Below are 19,877 nucleotides of genomic sequence, written 5' to 3' on the forward strand. Positions count from 1 at the left end.
CCTTGAGTGGCTTCTTCAGGAGTGTTTGCATTGGAGCTAAACCCTCTAGGAGGAGAATTGAGTAACCCAGACACGTTCCTGTATAACTGTTACAAACAGGCCCACATTCAAACTGTGTGTTAGTCGTCCTACACATTACCTGCCCTTTACATTTTCATCAGTTAAATACTTAAACTCAAAGCTGCATTTAATCCACTTTACGGTTTTGAATCCAGTCCACAGATTTCCCCCTAAAGTCAGTGTTGAAAATGTAAAGTCTGCAGATTCTGGATCTGCTTCGAAGCCATGCAAATATACGTCCACCAACTCATTTCACTAATATTATGTTGTTACAGCAACCACCAAAGTTTTTGTAATCATTTACTTCTTGTATACATGACATCTCATAATAGATGTAAATTAAATTACTTAAATGTTTAGTCTGAAAAAGCTAACATTTTCCCTATTTTGTCTGCCTGTTTCTGGTTATTTACATAATGGTAAGCATCTTCCAGCAGGTGCTAAACACTGAAACCAACCAGACAATCCTTAACGCTTGCTGACACCTAGTGGTGTGGATTCATCACCACAGAATAATTCTGGGAACAGTCCCAATAAAAAAAATTAAAAAAAAAATGCAGACTGGCATACTCAAACCATTTCTGCCATAGAAAGATACGGTAAAAATAGTATGCACTTCCGAAATCAGCACCTGGGTCTGGATATGCCTACCCCTCTACTATACAGTACGTGAAAATGGACGAATTCACAGTATTCATAAAAAAACCAAATTACTTTTGCAGGGATTCTGAAGTATGTATTCAATGGGAGTTCATTCCTCATCAAATGTAGTACCTACACAGACCGTGTGACTTTGGACACATCTCGTGTCAGCAGTGGTTCATACAAATTTATAGACCTTCATTGCTTGGCAAAAACATTACAAAGGCCATTATAATTGCAGACTGCAGAACACAAAACGAATGCATTAAAGTGGCAGATTGCCTTCGGGAGAAAATAAGAAAAAAAAAAAATCCTGCCACACCTATCCTTTAATATATCTTTATTGCTTGAATAGTTTTGATACAGAACAGCTTATGTTTCTGATTCTGAAGCACTCATTCGAAGAACAAGAGTAGTGTACCAAAAATGCTCTGGCGATTCTGGTTTCATTCAAGTCCAGTAGAATTATTTTTGGGGATGTAGCAGCGACACAAAGCTCCCTTTTACATCAGTCAGCATGTCAAACAGTGACAGGTCTCCATTCCTCTGCATTTTTCCAAAGAGACAGGGAGGATTAAAAAATCAAACAAAAAACAAACAAACAGGGAAAAAGGAGAACATATCTTGCAGAAAACCCATGAGTGGAATGTGGATTTGATAACTTCACCCTGTTCATTTGAATTCACAGTCAAGTGCTAAAAAAGTAGTGATTGACGATTCAACATATTCAGAAATCATAGGTGAAGAGTTTTTGTTGCAAGAAAAGTGACGATTTGAGAAAGCCTTTTGTATGAACCCTGAGTGAGACAGAGCGGAAGGTGGGGCGAAACTGAATGTGTGTTTACAACTGAACAACATAAAAGGTTATCATGCAAAACTACCCTACAGATTCACCCATAGCCGAATAGTAGATTTCACAGTTTTATAAGCAAAAGAATATATCAATGAAAACAACTTGTATCTCTCTGTCAAACTGAAATAATCATCATAATAATATAATAAAGATAACAGAAACGGACCACACATTCAAAAAAAAAAATGCATACAAAGATCTACATAAAGCTTTCAGATCAAAAGTGATTATTATCATCATCATCATCATCAAGGACCCAGATCAAAGCTGGGATGCTAAGTATTGAATTTGAATCATTTTTATGCAGCATAATTGTGTTAATACATGGCTTCTCCACATTTACTTCATCCGCACTGGGTCATAATAAATACATTAAAAACAGTCTGTGAGCATTCTTACCAGGAAACCTATCACTTCTGCACACAACCAACACACAACACACTCACATGAACCCAGGAAAAGGCATCAGGAGAAGCAGAAGTCCCGGAATACACAGATAGAGAAAGCGATTGCAATTGCATTCAAGTTCATCCAATACTACAAGTCTGGTGCCTGAGCAGAGATGTTAGAGCTTCACCACAAGGGGGCGCACACAACCCGATATCCAATCAGGGGCAAACTCTCTCCTCATCCCCACTATGGGTTCAATATTCCTTTTCCTTGTTTGCTTTCTTTGTCACATCCTGTCATCGCACTTCGGAGCGTGCTGATCAACAGGCATCCGTTTGGGTAAACGGCTGCTCCAGGAAATCAGGAGACCTATAATCGAAGATGCTTACCAGTCCACACAATTTCATACAGTATCCATGCCCTTTGAGGTTTGCTTTGTTTGTGTCTGAGGTTTCTTTACAAAAACGAGTTCATAAAACGGAGAGGTCAAAGAGATCCAACACTACGAAAGAACATGTGATTGACATGGGGTCCTCCTAGTTGAGGAGCGCTACAGGACGACATCCCGGCAGGAGGCAGCAGGGCGACAGGGTTCAAGTACACCATGAAATCTAGTTTGTGAGCCCGGCAGAAAATGAGACACCTGCTCACACGAACGAGTAAGGCTTAAAAAGTGATGCTTTTGGAAGACGGTAACCCTGGACACGGGAACACATTTCATCGTATTTTTGTCAAGTACATCAGATTCATAACTCATGGGCTTCCTGTAATTCCTCATTGTGTTTGCTTTTTTTATTTTTGTATTCTTGAGTAGCTGAGACAGGGCTTGAGGGACATCATTCAAGAGCCCTTAAATCTAAAAACATTGCCTTCCCTCATTAAAAACCATCCTTTTGTGTCAAAAGAATGGAACACTAATGCTAACTAAGGACATTGACACAATCAGCACAGCTGGACATTCATCACCTGTTTTGGGCAAACATTGCCCATATACTTTACGCGACAGCTGCTGAACATCTTTCCGAGGATGACCCTCAGATGTTTGTTTTGCTTGGCTGTTTCCCCAAAACATCTTAACACGACACAGCACCCAGAATAACAGAGCTCTGTTATAAAATAATTGCAAGCCTCTGTCATTAATGTCAGGAATTACACAAAATGAGAAACTTCCAAATTAAAGAGGACAAACAGCAACGAAGAAGCCCTATGGAGAACAAGTCTATTTGCGTATTCCAGTTATGCACTTGGGTGCAAGCCTCTCAGTAGAAACATGTCCTCTTGTTAATTTCAGCCGTCGCTGGATAAGGGTATAAACTTGCTTTTCATAAGACAGATTTCAGTCTCTGAACTGTACAATACGATATGCAAATTTGTTCACGTATTGCTTAAAGTAGTTCTCTCAGGATTACACACACAAAAAAGATCATTGTAAAATACTATAAAAATCAACTTCGATCATGATAAATGCTCATAAAGATATAGCAAAAAAAGTAGAAAGGCACTTGGAAAGAGTCATTGCTTCTTTTTTCTCAATACAATGTACTTTTGTTATATGGCACTGCTTCTTGTTGCAGCACATTTCACCACAAGATAAGAAACTTGGAAAGAGTCGCTCTTCACTCCACGCCAAGCAGTGGCGGCTCGGGGGTGGGCAAAATTTGCTCAGTAGTGGGCTTGGTGTGGATCTCCAGTAAGCCTTGGATGAATCCCTCCGGCGGCTCTAAGTCAGATGCGGTGGGTGAATCCGATGCTTGTTTCTCTGCTGGAGGTTCTTTGGGTGTCTCTGGTACTGATGCAGGTCCTTTCTTGGAGGTTAGTTTAAACTCTCCAGTTTCCACTGAGGGTACACAATCCTCCTCTTTCTCCTGTGAGGTTGGTTCCCCCTTCACAGTGTCTGTTAATTCACTTTCGTTTTCAGAGGGTGGATTGGTGCTGGTGGGTGTGTACTCGCCTTCGCTAGCCGAACGCCCGCTGAAGCCGTCTTCGTCTGGTCCACCTGTGACCCCACAAGTCGAACCATCACTATCCGCTCCACGAAGTTTCTGGTGGATTCGCTGATGTCGGACCAAACTGTGCTTGAGGGTGAAAGTGCGCTCACATGTCTGGCACTTGTAAGGTCTCTCACCTAGTAGAAATATTCATTAAAAACATTCAGCTTTTAATATGAAACAAGAGCTCAATGTTTTGATGATTTACCAATCTATACCAATCAAGTATGTTTTTAGTAGGGCGACTAATCGTTAGTAGACCAGAAGAGGCTTGGTCGACCAAAATTTTACTAGTCGCAGAAGAAAAAATATATATATTTTTTAAAGAAATCCACAGGCGAAGTCACACAGTTTGTGACGGACAGATATCATTCATTAACCTCAAATATGGCTTATCATCTGAAATATGTAAGTATTAGCAACTTTAAATGGCCGCTCACTCTAATGTTAATCTAGAAAAATGTGTGCTGTTCAAGTGTCTGTGTAGAAGCTGAATAGTAGCGCTCACTGCAGGACAGATGGAGGCGCTGGTGCGCTCACTTGCTCTTAAAATACTCCCTCATTTTTCGTCATACAGATAAGAGTAATACATCTTTCAAATATGTAAAGACTCCACGTTTATTTGTGTGCACTCGCAATAACAAATTGCTGTGTCAAGCTTAATGCGTGTGCTTGAGCGCTTTTTAGGCTATGTAGGCAATTAAAGGCTCATTATAATGATTTAAATGATTTATTAATAAACGTGTGATTAGTCGACTAATGCTTAAAATGAACGATTACTAGTCGACCAGAAAAATCCTTAGTCGAGGGCAGTCCTAGTTTTTAGTATTGCAATTACCTGTGTGAGAGCGCATGTGTCTGGTGAGGTCCTGAAGGCTCCAGAAACGTTTATTGCATATACTGCACACCTTTTTCCTCTTGTCTGGCTTGCTGCCAGGTTCTTCAGTCTCTCCCTCAGTACTCTTTGGTTCAGTTGCAGCTACCTCTTCATCACTCCTCTCCTCTTTATCCTCCTCAGATCCACTCTCCACCACACTGCCCATTCCCTCGTTCTCTGCTTTGCCCTTCCTTACACTCTCCACCTCTTCCTCTGTAACCTCTTTCTTATTTTCGAAAGGCACAATTGGATCATCTGATTTCATGAGGCTTTGTTCAGGTCCATTAGTGGAGTCTGATGCTATATCCAGCTGGTGAACTTTCTCATGTCTAGTCAAGGTAGCAGCATAGCGGAAGATCTTCTTGCAACACTTGCAGGTGAATTTGGACTCCTCCTGAGGTGACGCTTTGTCAGACATGTCGCTATCTGCTGCAGGGGAGGACTGCGGCTGGTCTATCTCAGTGATCTTGAAATCCTTTGGCTTGGAAACAAAGGTCAAGTCAAGGGTCTTATTGCTATGGGAATCGCTATCCTCTTGTTCTGGGTCATTGTGCTTCAAAGACTCGAGGGCTGCTGGGTCGTCCTCTTCTTCGTGAGGAAGAGGCTCTACCGCGGCTGCCTCTGTCGGCTTAGCTGGTGAAGGTTTCTCAGCATCAGATGCTACAGGCTTCTCAGGGTCTGATCTTGTGAGATCCATTGCCTCACTCACAAGAAGCTCAGTCTCAGATGTGCTCTCTGAAATATACATTGACCCATTACACTTTAGGTAATTAAGTGCAGTTTTAACCTTTATCAACAGATACAGAAATACTTAGTCTAAAGTGCATAAGCAATTCAAAGTTTCTATTATACATTATTTTTGATACCTGCACTCTCTGGTGAGCCTTCCTCTGCTTCCTTATGCTTGGGTATTGCACCATTGCGTCTAAGCACTCTGTTGGAAACGCCATGTTTGCGTAAAAGATGTCGCTCACAGTTGGACTTGGTCGAGAAGAAAGCATCACACTGGAGACAAGGATATGGCTTCTGACCTTTTAAAGGAATGCAAGATAAAATCAGGAAAATAAATTGCGCATACTATGAGGGGTAAAACAACAGGGGTATATCAACATTGTAAACCCTGTAAAACTTTACATAAAACACTCACCTGTGTGTGTTAACATGTGGCGCTGAAGCGAGCTGGCCCAAGGGAAAACTCTGGGACAAAAGGGGCAAGTCATCTTTTGCACAGAATTGGAGTATGCATTCTTCTTTCCTTTGGACTGTTGGGGTTGAACAGTCTGCTGGGCTGGCAAGTTTTTCTCATCTTTCATCTCTTTCTCGTCAATAGCACCTGGCTGCTGCCCGCCTTTTCTTGCCAACTCAATTGTGTTGGTCTGAAGATAGGCGCTGAACTTGTTGGCATCAGTGGTTGCCAACATCCTCTCAACACTAGCAAACTCCCCACTAGACTCCAAATCAATACTTGGGTCTGTGGCATTCATCACAGGTTTCTCTTTCACTGTGCTGTTGGAAGGCCTTTTCCTGGACCTCCTCTTTGAGCGCTCTAGTGAGAGACCTTCTGTCAAAATATCTGGTGATTCTTGCTTGCCACGTGTGTCAGAATCAGCCTGAAGACTATTAGTGTTGTCCCGTTTGAGAAGGTCAGGGGCACCAGAAACTGAGGAAATTATCTGAGCAATGGATGCTAGTGGTGGAAGCTCCTTCACGGCAGCAGAGGAGGGTTTAGGAAGCAAGGGCTTCAAACGCAAGAGCCTTCCTGCAGCATTAGTACTACCAGTAATGGAGGACGAAGCAACAGGGACCTGGTAGCATCCAAGAGGTTGAGACTTCTCATCAATGGACTTCTCGGCCTGAAGAGCTTGTGCAAGTATGCTAATGGATGACTGTTCTTTCTTAACCTCTCTTGGCAATGTGGCCTCAATGTCTTGTTTAAGCTTCTTCACAGGATTCTTAGGAATAGACAGGTCAATTGGTTCCATGCTAGAGTCATAAAAGACAGGTTCGATTTTGATCCCAGGAGATCCACTCAAACTTCCAGCACTGCTGCCCCCACAGCTTTTGTTAGAGAAGTCCAGAGGTTGATCCATATCTACATTGTAAAAGCAAAGGTCCTCAACTTTGATAGGCTGCACTTCAGTACTAGGAGACACCCCATTGAGAGGAGATGTATTTGGGCTATTTTGGGTTGATGCAGCTAGAAGAGTGATTATGTGCTCTTCAATATCCTGCTCTTGGACCTCTGGATGTTGTTTCAGAAGGTGATGGATACAGTTACGCTTAGCAAGGAAAGCTACTCCACAACGCTTGCACTCAAATGGCTTTCGCTGGCAGCCATTGTGTGTGCGCAAGTGAATCTGCAGGGCTCGGAAGGTCTTTAAGTCCTCCCCGCAGAAGCGGCAGGTAGTTTCACTAGTTCCAGCCTGCTCCAGTATGTCTGCTGTTGATGTGGATGAGGTAACATACTTAATGTTTTTCTCAATTTCCTTGCGATTGCTTTTCATATGCTTTTTGCGAAGGTGTCGCTCACAGTTAGCCTTGACAGTAAATGGGTAATGACAGAGCCGACAGACATAGGGACGCTCACCACTGTGCGTTCTCAAATGACGGATCAGTGTTGCCTTGTCTGGAGCAACATAGTCGCAGATATTGCATTGGTGGGGTAGGTTGCCCAAATGATATTGCATATGTGCCTGCAGTACACCAGAAAATGCAAAGACCTGGTCACACAATCGGCAGGGATACGAGCCCTTTTGAGATGTTCCCTTCTTTCCAGTGGTCTCTTCTAACTTGCCGTTCTCCTGTTTGATATGTCTTTCATCCATGTCCATTGGGGTATGGGCATCTCCCATGCAGTCGGCCTCCATTTGTATCCTCTCTGCCAAAGAGTGGTTGTTGGCAGAAGAGGATGAGGAAGATGGAGAGAGGTCCCGAACTGTCTTGAGAGGATGGCTGGCAGGGGGTGGGAGGCTAGGGCTGATACAGCCCAGAGAAGCTTGCTGGGTGTTCAATAGGGGTGGTGGAGTTGAAGCTACCATACTAGTTCTGGGAGCCACCAAGGGCTTTGGCTTGAGTGGAGGCATCTGCTTGTAGCCTGACTGCACGGCACTACAAGGCGCCTTGGATAAGAGTGGGAGAGTGATCTGGTTAGGAGCAGCGGTAGCTACTTTGATTATTTGCTGTATATCAGCGAGTTCCATGTTGGATTCACCACAAACTGGCTTCACTACCATACCACCATCTGGCTGCACCAGAAAACCAGTCTGGAAGGGCTGAAGGGACAGCAGTTTGAGAGCCTCTTGATGGGACAGACCATGAAGAGTCGATGGGTCTATAAGAGACAGGTTAACTCCTCCAACAAGGCCAGCCTCCTGAGGTACAGAGGACTGATTCTGCTCCACGTGGATAACCCGAATGCTATCTAGCTTGGCCTGCTGGACATCCTCTTCTGAGGGGGCAGGCTTAACCTGAGAGATGTGCTGCAAGCCAAGGGAGTCCATGAAGCTACTTTGCTCAGGAGTAGGAGGCTCATCTTTTATAATTAAGGGTGAAGTTGTCTCTCGGGTGCCACTGGAAGTCTCATGCGAGGCTTTGTGCAAGTCCAGAGCCGAGCTGAGAGGGAATGCCTTATCGCATGTATCACATACAAAGCGATGGAATTTGCCAATACATCGCCGAAGGTTGGTTTCACACCAAATCTGTGGGTTAAAATAAAATTGAAACTTAAAACTCTCAGATATTACAGACAAGATAAAGAACTTTTAAATATTGTGCAGATCAAGCACAGAAAATTTGACCATGGCTTTTACCTGGGCAATTTGCGGGAACTTCTGGCATGAAAAGTCAATGAAAGCCAGATCATTAAAGCCAAGAGGGATGGATGGGTTGTTCTGAATAAAGGGTCGTCCGTTGGGGTCTGTGGGTAGCTGCTTATGGGTAGCTGCATTGTGGCGGAGCAAACTTCGGTGTGTCCGGAACGAGATGCAGCATAAATCACATCTAGGAATAAAAATACTAATTTGAGGTGTTGATTTCAAGATCACACACACGTTATGAAGGAATCAATCCACATGTTATATATGCAAATATGAGACTCATTGCTCAAAAATAAATACAGCGTCCAATCTACAGTGTGCTGTGGAGACATCCGCACTGGGAAAATAGAGCTGGGATTTCCTAAGTGAATTAACTAAGAGCTGGAAAGTTGATGATAACCACACCCTGGCCTACAATGGCACTTTCTGTGTTTGTAGGGTGCTGCATAAGACAGCTGGCTAATGTCTGTGACGCTGTGCATTGATCTTGTCACATGCCCTGCCCCTGATCATGGTGACGACGTGTCCATAGGGACTATAAGCTGCTTTTATCTCAGTAGACAAAGACAATGTAAGGCAGAGCATATCAGCACATCCACCTGAGAAGCATAATGCCTTGAAGTGATAATAGGTTTAGGACCAATGCTTGAGAATGTTTTCAAAATTTGTAAGTTTTGCATGAGAAAGCCATGAGAAGCAAAATGTAGCTTGCCTGTTACAAAGACTTCAAGCACTGTTACCTATAATTACACTAAGCACTAACCATTCCCTGTCCAGGATGTTGTTGTTTCTATCGGCTATACTGCAGTGGCTTCAAATGTGGTTCATCCAATCAGATTTCAGAGTCGGAACTTCATTTTTATTATTGCATGTATGTATGGGAGTGTCCGTCTTACTGGGAAGGGCTGTTTGGGTAAGACAGATAACACGTCTGTATCTTGAAAATAATTCTTGGGTCTTTTTGTATGTGTGTAATTGTTTTGCTGCTTTTAGAACTCTTCAGAGTGGAACCCAATTCACAGCAGTCTAGATCCTCTTAACTAGCACTCAGCTCTTGTGATTACACAGGATTAGTGCTAAATTTGCAGTACTTCCATTCAACAATAACGCTGCTCTGAAACACAATCAGACAGGCCATGCCAACTTCCTTCTCCCAGAGCCATGCAGTACAGCTATCCATTAACTAGGTACCCATCGGTTGGGTGACTTTGGAGGAATATTCTGCAGTCTGACGTCTCCCGGGATACAGCTACAACCTTACACACATGCATGCATGCATGCACACTCTACTACAGAGATGTCCTGCAGAATGCATCTTCCTGAAGTCTCCTCCTGTGTCTCATTAAATCCCCCCCAGCCACACAACCTCTGCGGTCCCTCCCCCCCTCCATTTTTCTCTTCTTTCCTCTTCGTGCCACTCCCTTGCCCTAAGGCCGGGGGCCACATGCGGGGGGGGGGGGGGGGGGGGGGGGGGGCTCTTAGGCCTCTCAGGAGTGGGAGGGGGACACGTCGACAGGATTACAGTCATGTAGGTATGATCATTCTCAGCCAATAATGTTTCAGAAAAACAAACATAGTTCCAAACTCTCAAGGTCGATAATATAAAAGATTTCTATCTGAACCAACCAAATGTGTTTTTAACATGCACCACAATATAAAAGGAAAATCCCACTGAAACAAAATCCCTTTGCATAGTTTGTAAGCAAGAGGAGTTGCCCCGTTTGTATTTGGATGTGTTAAATTATGAGTGTTCCAGCACAAAGCATGCCACTATATCTCCCGGCAACTGCAGGGATCCAGCCTAAAGCCCCAGCTACTGGCGTCCACCTGCAATACAATTCGCACCTCGAACAAAGGGACAACATTCCTGTCTGAGCTTAATGGACAGCTATAATATACTGAACAGAAAACTGAGTGTAGGAAGGGCCAGAACTGTTCCATTATCAAACCCTAAACTTTGTTACTGAGCATGTCAGTCCTGAATTAAACTCATGCGTCTCTTGTGTTTGTGTTACATAATCACATTGTTTTGGAAGCAATTTTCAATGAATTTAAAATACTGATGTATGGGTTTGTACCTCAGTGTAGTGTCAGGATGGGTCTCCATGTGGGCATCGAATTCGTTTTTGCAGGTGAGGGTCTTGAAGCAGACAGGACAGGTCAAGACTTCTTCCTGTCCTTTGTTCAAACTCTGCTCATCAACAATGCTATCCTCTTTGATCTGCAGCACACAGGTCACCGTCAGCTATTTGTAGCCCAATTTTGAGAGCAACCTCTTGGGGCACTGGGTAAGATAGTGGAACTACACTTACCTTTTTGCTGGTTGTCTCCTCTTTCTTCTCAATGTCTTCATCGTGGCTTAGTTTGCGTTTGGCTGTAGAGGTACGTCGTCGCTTAGGTGGAGACAGAGTCGGACTGTTGGGGATGGAGCTGGCAGAGTCCTTCTCGTGGATCTTCATGTGTCTGAAAACAGACAATAGAGTGTGCTTTAAAACTGCATTTTATGCATTTACAAGCAAGCGAGCATCACAAATGATTCTGTTCTTTGCAAAATGCCTGGGCACTACAGAGTTAATGGTTATGGAAGGAAGGAGTTTCCTGGGAAGGAGTTGCATCTTGAGGACATTTACAGATGCCTCCCACTTGTCTGATGGATGAGCAGCTCATGAATAATATTTTAGAAATTAGGGTAGGGGAAACCCTGTTCACCCCATTGGGAGCCAACCGAAACGACTGTAATGGGAAGATACTAATGGACTGGAAACTCATGCAATTATCCCACAGCTTCTATATGTGCATATGTGAGTCCAAGATGGCGGGTAGAGATCAACATAAAAGAGAGTGGTAATGTTGCATGGAGAGGGCCAGAAGTCGATCCTCTGTTATCCAGAGAGATCTTGAGGAAACCAGTCAAGACAAGTAGGAATTGGAGGCCTAATAAAGATGAATGTTAGACAAGTCAAAGTTTCAAGCCCACTGCTTCCCAAAATATCACTCACACTATACCTATATGGCAAAAAGATTTATATTTAGATTATATATTTATATTTGTTGTACAAGCAAAGTTTACATTTTAAATGGAACAAGTCAGCTGGATGAAACCAGGAAGGGCTCTAACCGAGGTTTATATCTGTGGACCTATAAACCTTTATCTCATAAAAGTACTTTGGAAGAGTACATGCATGTTCAAGTGTAAAAAAGGTCAGACATCCCATGGTCTTGCAGGTCTCAGTTTTCACTCTGCAGTCAGTGGTTTATTAATAACAGGCAGTATGTTGGACACTCGTGTGAGGACCTGACAGGCTGTTATATCTCTCTGCTCTGGACTCTGACCTTACCAATCACAAAAAAACCAGCACTGCCAAGTAGGGCACCTCCGTTCTCCCTGATCAGCACTGCTCTAGCCAACTGCGTAAACGCCCACGATTTAAAAAGGGTCAGATCGAAAGTTAGGCAAATTAAAACTAAAGAAAAACGTATGTAACTACAGCTTCAAAATGACAGACAACAAGGTAATTTGCAAGAGCTGCATCACAACGCATTTCAAGAGCTCCCTTATCGGTTCTGCTTTCAGTACTGGAAGAAGGGCTGTTTGGGTAAGACAGATAACACGTCTGTATCTTGAAAATAATTATTGGGTCTTTTTGTAAGTGTGTAGTTGTTTTGCTGCTTTTAGAACTCTTCAGAGTGGAACCCAACTCACAGCAGTCTAGATCCTCTTAACTAGCACTCTTAGCTCTTGTGATTACACAGGATTAGTGCTAAATTTGCAGTACTTCCATTCAACAATAACGCTGCTCTGAAACACAATCAGACAGGCCATGCCAACTTCCTTCTCCCAGAGCCATGCCGTACAGCTATCCATTAACTAGAGGAGGTACCCATCGGTTGGGTGACTTTGGAGGAATATTCTGCAGTCTGACGTCTCCAGGGATACAGCTACAACCTTACACACATGCATGCATGCATGCACACTCTACTACAGAGATGTCCTGCAGAATGCATCTTCCTGAAGTCTCCTCCTGTGTCTCATTAAATCCCCCCCAGCCACACAACCTCTGCGGTCCCTCCCCCCCTCCATTTTTCTCTTCTTTCCTCTTCGTGCCACTCCCTTGCCCTAAGGCCGGGGGCCACATGCGGGGTGGGGGGGGGGGGCTCTTAGGCCTCTCAGGAGTGGGAGGGGGACACGTCGACAGGATTACAGTCATGTAGGTATGATCATTCTCAGCCAATAATGTTTCAGCAAAACAAACATAGTTCCAAACTCTCAAGGTCGATAATATAAAAGATTTCTATCTGAACCAACCAAATGTGTTTTTAACATGCACTGCTCTAGCCAACTGCGTAAACGCCCACCATTTAAAAAGGGTCAGATCGAAAGTTAGGCAAATTAAAACTAAAGAAAAACGTATGTAACTACAGCTTCGAAATGACAGACAATGAGGTAATTTGCAAGAGCTGCATCACAACGCATTTCAAGAGCTCCCTTATCGGTTCTGCTTTCAGTACTGGAGAATAAAAGATACATTTTTAGATGTTTTTATTAGTAGACTTCATGAACGTTATCTTACACATTTTATCTCCTCAAAAGATTAATTTGAAATAAGTTTATAATGCATGTTCGCCAATTCAGAAGACCGCACACACAGCCCGTGTCCCTGAATACTTGCTCCACTCTGCCCCACGCTGCGCGTCTCCCGCGTCTCACGGACAAGCCGTTTACACGCTTAATGTGCTTTTATACTCACGGTCTCGCGCCCGGTTCTGCTCCGCAAGTCTCTCACGAGTGCATCTGGCAATATGGACGAGGCCTGACGCACGCGCGCAACCTGTGTCAACTCACACCTGGCTCCGCGTTTAATACGAATGTAAATTAAGTCTAACTGCTTGCCAATTTCACTTGGATGAAATGAAACATTCAGCACATTTCCCACTTGTTCTTAAAATCACAAATACTTAAAAATGAATAAATCAGCCCGTGTAACATGTAATACTTTAATAATTGACTAAAGAAATACAGTTCTTTATTTATAAAAAATAAATAGATATTTCCTGTGAAATTCAGTAATTCTGTAAAAGTAGCAATACCATTATAACCTTCCCATCAGAAAAAAAAACAAAAACAAACCAATAAAAAAAAACCCAGTAGAACCTCTCCCAAAACACAATAGAAAATGTAATGGATTTATAATGGGGTTATAATTGTATTGGTTGTAATGTAAACTATAATGGTGTCTACTGGTATTTTATACATTCTATTAGTGGGATGTAATCTAGCAGATGGCAACCAATAGAACAACAGTAATTCCTATTGGAATAATGCCCAAAACAAAAAGGAATTGTGTAATGGTTTTTATGGAAACTAAGAATTTCTGTGATTTTTGTTGTTGTTGTTGTTTTCCAGCAGGGTAACGATACTCATACTGTGCTGCACATTATTGACAATATTGAGCTGAAGCTTGACTTTGCAAATTTGAAAATCGCAATCGCAATATTTGTCAAAAATGTCGCAATTAGATATTTTCCCCAAATCGCACAGCCCTACTGCCAAGTCAGCAAACACTGATTGGATGGAAATCAACACCACAGTAACCTCATATAGGATGATATCTTATCCTCTAAAAAATACTAATTAGTTGATTATTGCTAGTACTTAGTAATGGTATGACTGAATCTGAATCATGCAGATGCGTTTCAGTTCATTTAAAATGTAATGTGGCAGTAATGTTTTTTCTAACTGCACTAGACTGAAGTTTCCTGTCCTTGAATGAAGGATGTCAGTATGGACATTTCACGAGCAGCCTGGCTAATCTGTAAAGGATCATAAAACTTGTTGATGCATAAACAGGTTCATTCCATCCAATCCAAGCATTCCGTCGTGCTCCCTCAGAGCACAGACAGAGGGCACTGTGGTGTCAGAAAGTCTCCTCTCTTCCAAGCAATGTCATAGCAAGGGCACCCCCTGCAAACCTGTGGCTGTTCAGTGTAAGGAAGACCTAAAGAGTTAAAGCAAATAAAAGCAGCCAATCAGAACGCACACTGACTTTCCTCTGTGAAGTTGTGATCCTTCTCCATGGCAGCAGTGACTCCCTCCTCCTCACAGCCCCAACTTACCATGTGATGCTTTGGCACAAGATGGCTGCCTCTTTGTCAACTACATGGACAGCTTCCTTGGACATGCATGAGGCCTCAAAACTGTCAGTCAGCTTTTTCAAAAGCCATATCTAGAGACCAGAATATAGGGTGCTTTCACACCTGCCTCATTTAGTTCGGTTGAATCGCACTAGAGTTTGTTTTCCCTCTTGGTGCGGTTCGTTTGGGCAGGTGAGAAAGCAGCAAACGTACCAAACAAGCGTACGTCTCGGCACGCTTTCAAACGAACCCTGGAGCGTTTTGTTTGTGGTGAGAACGCGATCCGACCTCAAACAGACCCAACTGCAAAAAGAACTGCGCATTTTTGGACTAAACCAGCTGCCGTAGTCAGCTGCGCTGTGCATTATGGGATGAGGGAGTGTTTGTTGACAGTTTGCAGTTTAGCATGGCAGGTCGCAGACAAACTTGGGGTTGTGAGGAGGTGCGGAGCCTCATAGAAATTTGTAATAATAATGTAATAGCAGTGTGCTGTCTGCTGCATTTTACTCCTGCCGTTGTTTACTTCCGGGAGCACCGTTGGAATTTTGCCGCATGCTCTTTCTGACCAATCGAAAAGCAGTTTAGGGAATGCGTTCAAAGACACATCTAGCCAACAAGTGAAGCGGATGTTGTCATGTGACTCCATTTTGGCAAACAGTGTGGTGTGAAAAGGAACCAAAACGGCTAAAAATAGCTACAATGTATCATTTTTTGCCTTTGGTCCAGACCAAATGAACCGAACTACAGATGTGAAAGCACCCATAGAAACCTGGCTCAACTTGGTCTAATACACTTTAGTAGGTCATTTTAGACAGGAATGAAAACAAGACGTGTACTGATGTTTAAAAACATACAGATTGTTCAGCAAACAAAACATCTTTCCAGAATGCCATAAAACAGTTTTGACTTTTGAGAGTTACACCTAGTGCCCTATTATTTCCATGATGGGGAAAATGTGGACGGAATCACAAACAACAGAAAACTTTTACCAGAATTTAATTAGCAGAAAAATGTAAATACACAGGACAGTATTTCTGGGGGAAAATAAATCTTTTTTCTTATATATATATATATATATATATATATAAAATCAATTCATTAGAGATGCTTTTGATTGCTACAATTTAATGAATCAAAATTAAAATGGGATCCAGATAAAATTATGGAAAACAAAGTGTTTGGTAAAAATAAATAAATAAAACTGAATTTGGGAAAAAAATAAAACATTTCATAGGGCCTTAAAAACGTAACTTTTGTTAAACTTTTAATAAATTGCTGTTAAATTGTGTAAGTTTCACGAATTCAATTAATTAGACATGCTTTTTGATGAATAAAAATGTAATTTAATCATTAAAACAGAGTCTAGAAAAATTAAGACTCTTGGAAAAGGTGAGATGTTATCAGGATAATAACAGCTGATGTAGTAAAACCAGATTCCCTTCACATCCGTCACAGCCGCACATAATATTTTCTGTTCTGGGGAAAATTTGCAGCAGCTTTTGAAGGAGGTCACAGCAGAAATGAACAAGATAAAAATGTGGTTTGACTTGAATAAATTATCAATAAATTTAGACAAAACTAAATTTATGCTGTTTGGAAGCCGCAAAACTGATACACAAGTAAAAGTAATAAATAATAATGCTGAAATAGAAAGAGTATATGAGAATTTCAACATTATTGATAATGCTGCTTGATTTTGTTTCTGTTTGTCTTAACAGATAGATAAAGTAGGACGTGGATTGGAATAGTATTTTTGTATTATGCAAAATGGTATGTCTGATTTATCATGGCTGATTGTGATTTGGTATTGGTAATTACTGAGGGTAGGATCTGATAAGCCTAGGGCTTTCTACATACCCTTTTTTCGAACGGGTTGAATATATGTACAAAATGCAAAAAAAAAGAGAAAAAAAATGTATTCGTTGATCTGGTTTTTAGTTTTTTGTTATTCATTTATGTTTTCCTTTTTTTAATAGTTTGAAATAAATAAATAAATATTCCATGCAAATCAAACAGTGCAGTATTTCCAATTCCACCCTAATTTCACTTTACTTATGCTTGCTACCAGATAACTGCAATTTACATAGCGCTTATGCAAGGGGCCCTTAAGAGCTGTCCACACACACTGATCCCCCATAATATGCACTTCACCATCAACCTTTGCAAACTTGGGAGGAAGTTCACGTTTACCCCCTCCATCAGCAAGGCCTGCTGGGAGAAGATACCATGACCAAAATGGGGGAGGTGCTTTAAAGTCACTCTACGCTTCCTGCAAAGCTCTCTCTCCTTAAACAAAAGCAAAGGCTACAGAGCTGACGAACCCCAGCAGTTGCACACGTATGAACACCAACATACACAAACAAACCAACGCCTTTTCATTTATCTTTGTGGTGCACTCATCCTCTGGGCAACTCTTCAGCGCAGACAGGGTAAGGCCTGAGGGATGTAATCAACCAACAAGCTTTCACTTCTATAAAAAGCCCAACACGCATCTCTGAACAGTTCAACTTCTCAAATGATGCTTTTACAAACGGATGTGGACATCAGATGTAATGGAACATATTCTGCACTGTCTGTGCTACACATATAAAAGAAACCTCTAATGTACTCTCAGAATCTGGGGGTGAACTTTTTTTGACAACCACCCAAAACACCCTAGCAAGCTGTATAGCAATGCACTAACAACCATTTAAAACACCTTAGCTTCCACACAGAAACCACTTAAAAGACCTTAGCAACTCTAAAATACCATAACAACCACTTAGATCACCTTAGCAACTCCAGAACACCTTAGCAACCACTTAAAACACCTTAGCAACCCTAGAATACCATAGCAGCCACCCAAAACACCTTATCAACCCTAGAACACCATAGCAATCTCTTTAATTCCCTTAACAATTCTAGAATACCATAGCAACCACTCAAAACACCTTATCAACCCTAAAACACTATAGCAACCACTCAAAACACCTTAGCAACCCTAAAACACTATAGCAACCACTTAAAACACCTTAGCAACTCTAGAAGACTTTAGCAGCTGCATAGCAACACACTAGCAACCACTTAAAAAACCTTTGCAACCCTAGAACACTACAGCAACCACTTTAAACACCTTAGCAACCTTTGAACTCTCTGAACAATCTCTAAGAACACCCTTGCAACTGCACAGAAATGGACTAGAAACCACTGTCGCAACTCCATAGCAATATCCTGGCAACCACCCAGAACACCCACGGTGGCACCACTCACATTTCATAATGAAATTAATATCTAGTGACCACTCGGATCTGCTTAAATTTTGATCAACATGAAAGCCAGTATGAAATGACAGCATATGACTCATTTTGCTTGCTCACAAACAAACACTTATTAAATCCACCGAGATACAAAGTCAGCGCTAAGTTTAGGATTACAGCTCATTCGGTAGTTAAACAGAAGTTATGACGACACATCAGGGCGGATGGTCGTGCTGCTCCTGCACATCTCCCTTCCCTTAAATCACACACACGTACGGTTACTCACTGCTGTTTATCACAGCATTTCAGACAAGTTGAGTTTGAATACTCAACGGTTCACAAAGGTGTGCATGTATGAAATCATACACTCAATCCTTAGTCAAAATAATAATTGATAATTACACTTCATTAGCTGAAAGAGAGCATTAAATCAGAACTGACTTTATAAAAGCAATGCACAATTCATAAATATGGATTAAATAATAAAAAAAAGCTTTTAAAACTTTTTTTCAGAAAAAAGCTTTCTGCACCTCTGAAAAGAATTCTGCAACATAACCAAGGCCTCGTGGGTGTAAATAAAGTCTCTGCCAAAAACGTTCATACTGTCAAAGTCTAATTATATCCCAATGTATAAAGTCCCACTGAATCGTCCATTTTCCTTAATTCATCACATTATGGAAGTTATATGTATGCATGCTGTCTTGAGAATCAATTCTGTTGTGCAAATCAAAATGTTCAACCTAAGGGACACATTTTTGCTCCAGATTGGAAATCATTTTGTTTGAAAACCCCGACTGACCTGTGCATGTTGCCATTGGTGGTGAAAGTCTGATGGCACACAGAGCATTTGTAGGGTCTCTCTCCGCTGTGCACTAGCATGTGACGGTCCAGAGAGCTAGCCGAGCTCAGAGACTTCCCGCAGATACTGCAAGAGTGGTCTGAAGTCCCGCTATCATTGTTGTGCTGCAGAGAAGACATTTGGGTCAGCTCAATAAGTTCATTAACATTACAGGCCAAGCTCTGAAATATATTGTCTCATCTAAGTGGCTTCTGAAAATGCTTGGACAGATGGTACTTGACTTTCTGCCATCTTTGCTTACTTGTACACAGACTTTAAGAAATCAACATGGAGTGTAGGTTACCTGGCGGATGTGCATGGTGAGCTGGTGTTGGGTCTGAAAGCTCTTATCACACAGTGGACAGATGATACACCCGATGTCATCTTTGGCTTCCTGAAACAAATATGAGATGAAATGCATGTCGTTAAATATTTCTACAGCATACATACAGCACTGTATTATACTATGTGGCAAAAGCTTGTGTTTAAAAAGTTTTGGTGAGGATAAAACTTTGACATCTTGTTGGCACAAAAGCTGTTTTTGCACACCAGAGTGCACTTAAAAACTAATATTTTTAAAGCGTATATGTGATAAAAGTTTGTTTTGTCAACTTATTTACTTCATTTTATTTTATTCACTTTAATTTTATATTCACTTTAAATTTAATTATTATTTTGTCAACTACCATTCAAAATTTTGAGGATGTTTAATGTTTTTAAAAGTCTCTTCTGCTCGCCAAGGCTGCATATATTTGATCAAAAACAATCAAACACAGTAATATTATTCCAATTTAAAATAACTGTTCTCTATGTGCATATATGACAAAACGTAATTTATTTCTGTGATCAAAGCTGAATTTTCAGCATCATTACTCCAGTCTTCAGTGTCACATGATCCTTCAGAAATCAGTCTAATATGCTGATTTTCTGCTCAAAAAACATTTCTGATTATTATCGATGTTGAAAACGGTTGTGCTGCTTCATATTTTTGTGGAAACAGTGATTTTTTTCAGTATTCTTTGATGAATAGTTCAAATGAAGTTCAA

The 19,877-nt window shown here is 41.6% G+C and overlaps 1 protein-coding gene across 3 annotated transcripts in view; it reads right to left on the reverse strand.

Annotated features, from left to right (window-relative positions):
• Positions 1-1,032: 1,032 nt before the first annotated feature.
• The window catches only part of LOC306863617 (ras-responsive element-binding protein 1-like), a 58,563-nt gene continuing 39,718 nt past the window's right edge, over positions 1,033-19,877 (reverse strand). For all 3 annotated transcript variants that reach the window (XM_079407062.1, XM_079407064.1, XM_079407063.1), the window contains 9 exons: positions 19,136-19,225; positions 18,793-18,956; positions 10,938-11,088; positions 10,704-10,846; positions 8,620-8,809; positions 5,958-8,508; positions 5,677-5,841; positions 4,772-5,545; positions 1,033-4,070 (listed from right to left, as the gene is read on the reverse strand). In XM_079407062.1, coding sequence (XP_079263188.1) covers positions 3,562-4,070; positions 4,772-5,545; positions 5,677-5,841; positions 5,958-8,508; positions 8,620-8,809; positions 10,704-10,846; positions 10,938-11,088; positions 18,793-18,956; positions 19,136-19,225 — 4,737 coding nt within the window. In that variant the 3' untranslated portion in view covers positions 1,033-3,561. The remainder of the gene's footprint in view (positions 4,071-4,771; positions 5,546-5,676; positions 5,842-5,957; positions 8,509-8,619; positions 8,810-10,703; positions 10,847-10,937; positions 11,089-18,792; positions 18,957-19,135; positions 19,226-19,877) is intronic.

Source organism: Barbus barbus, assembly GCF_936440315.1.
Source record: "Barbus barbus genome assembly, chromosome: 44".
Lineage (NCBI taxonomy): Eukaryota > Metazoa > Chordata > Actinopteri > Cypriniformes > Cyprinidae > Barbus > Barbus barbus.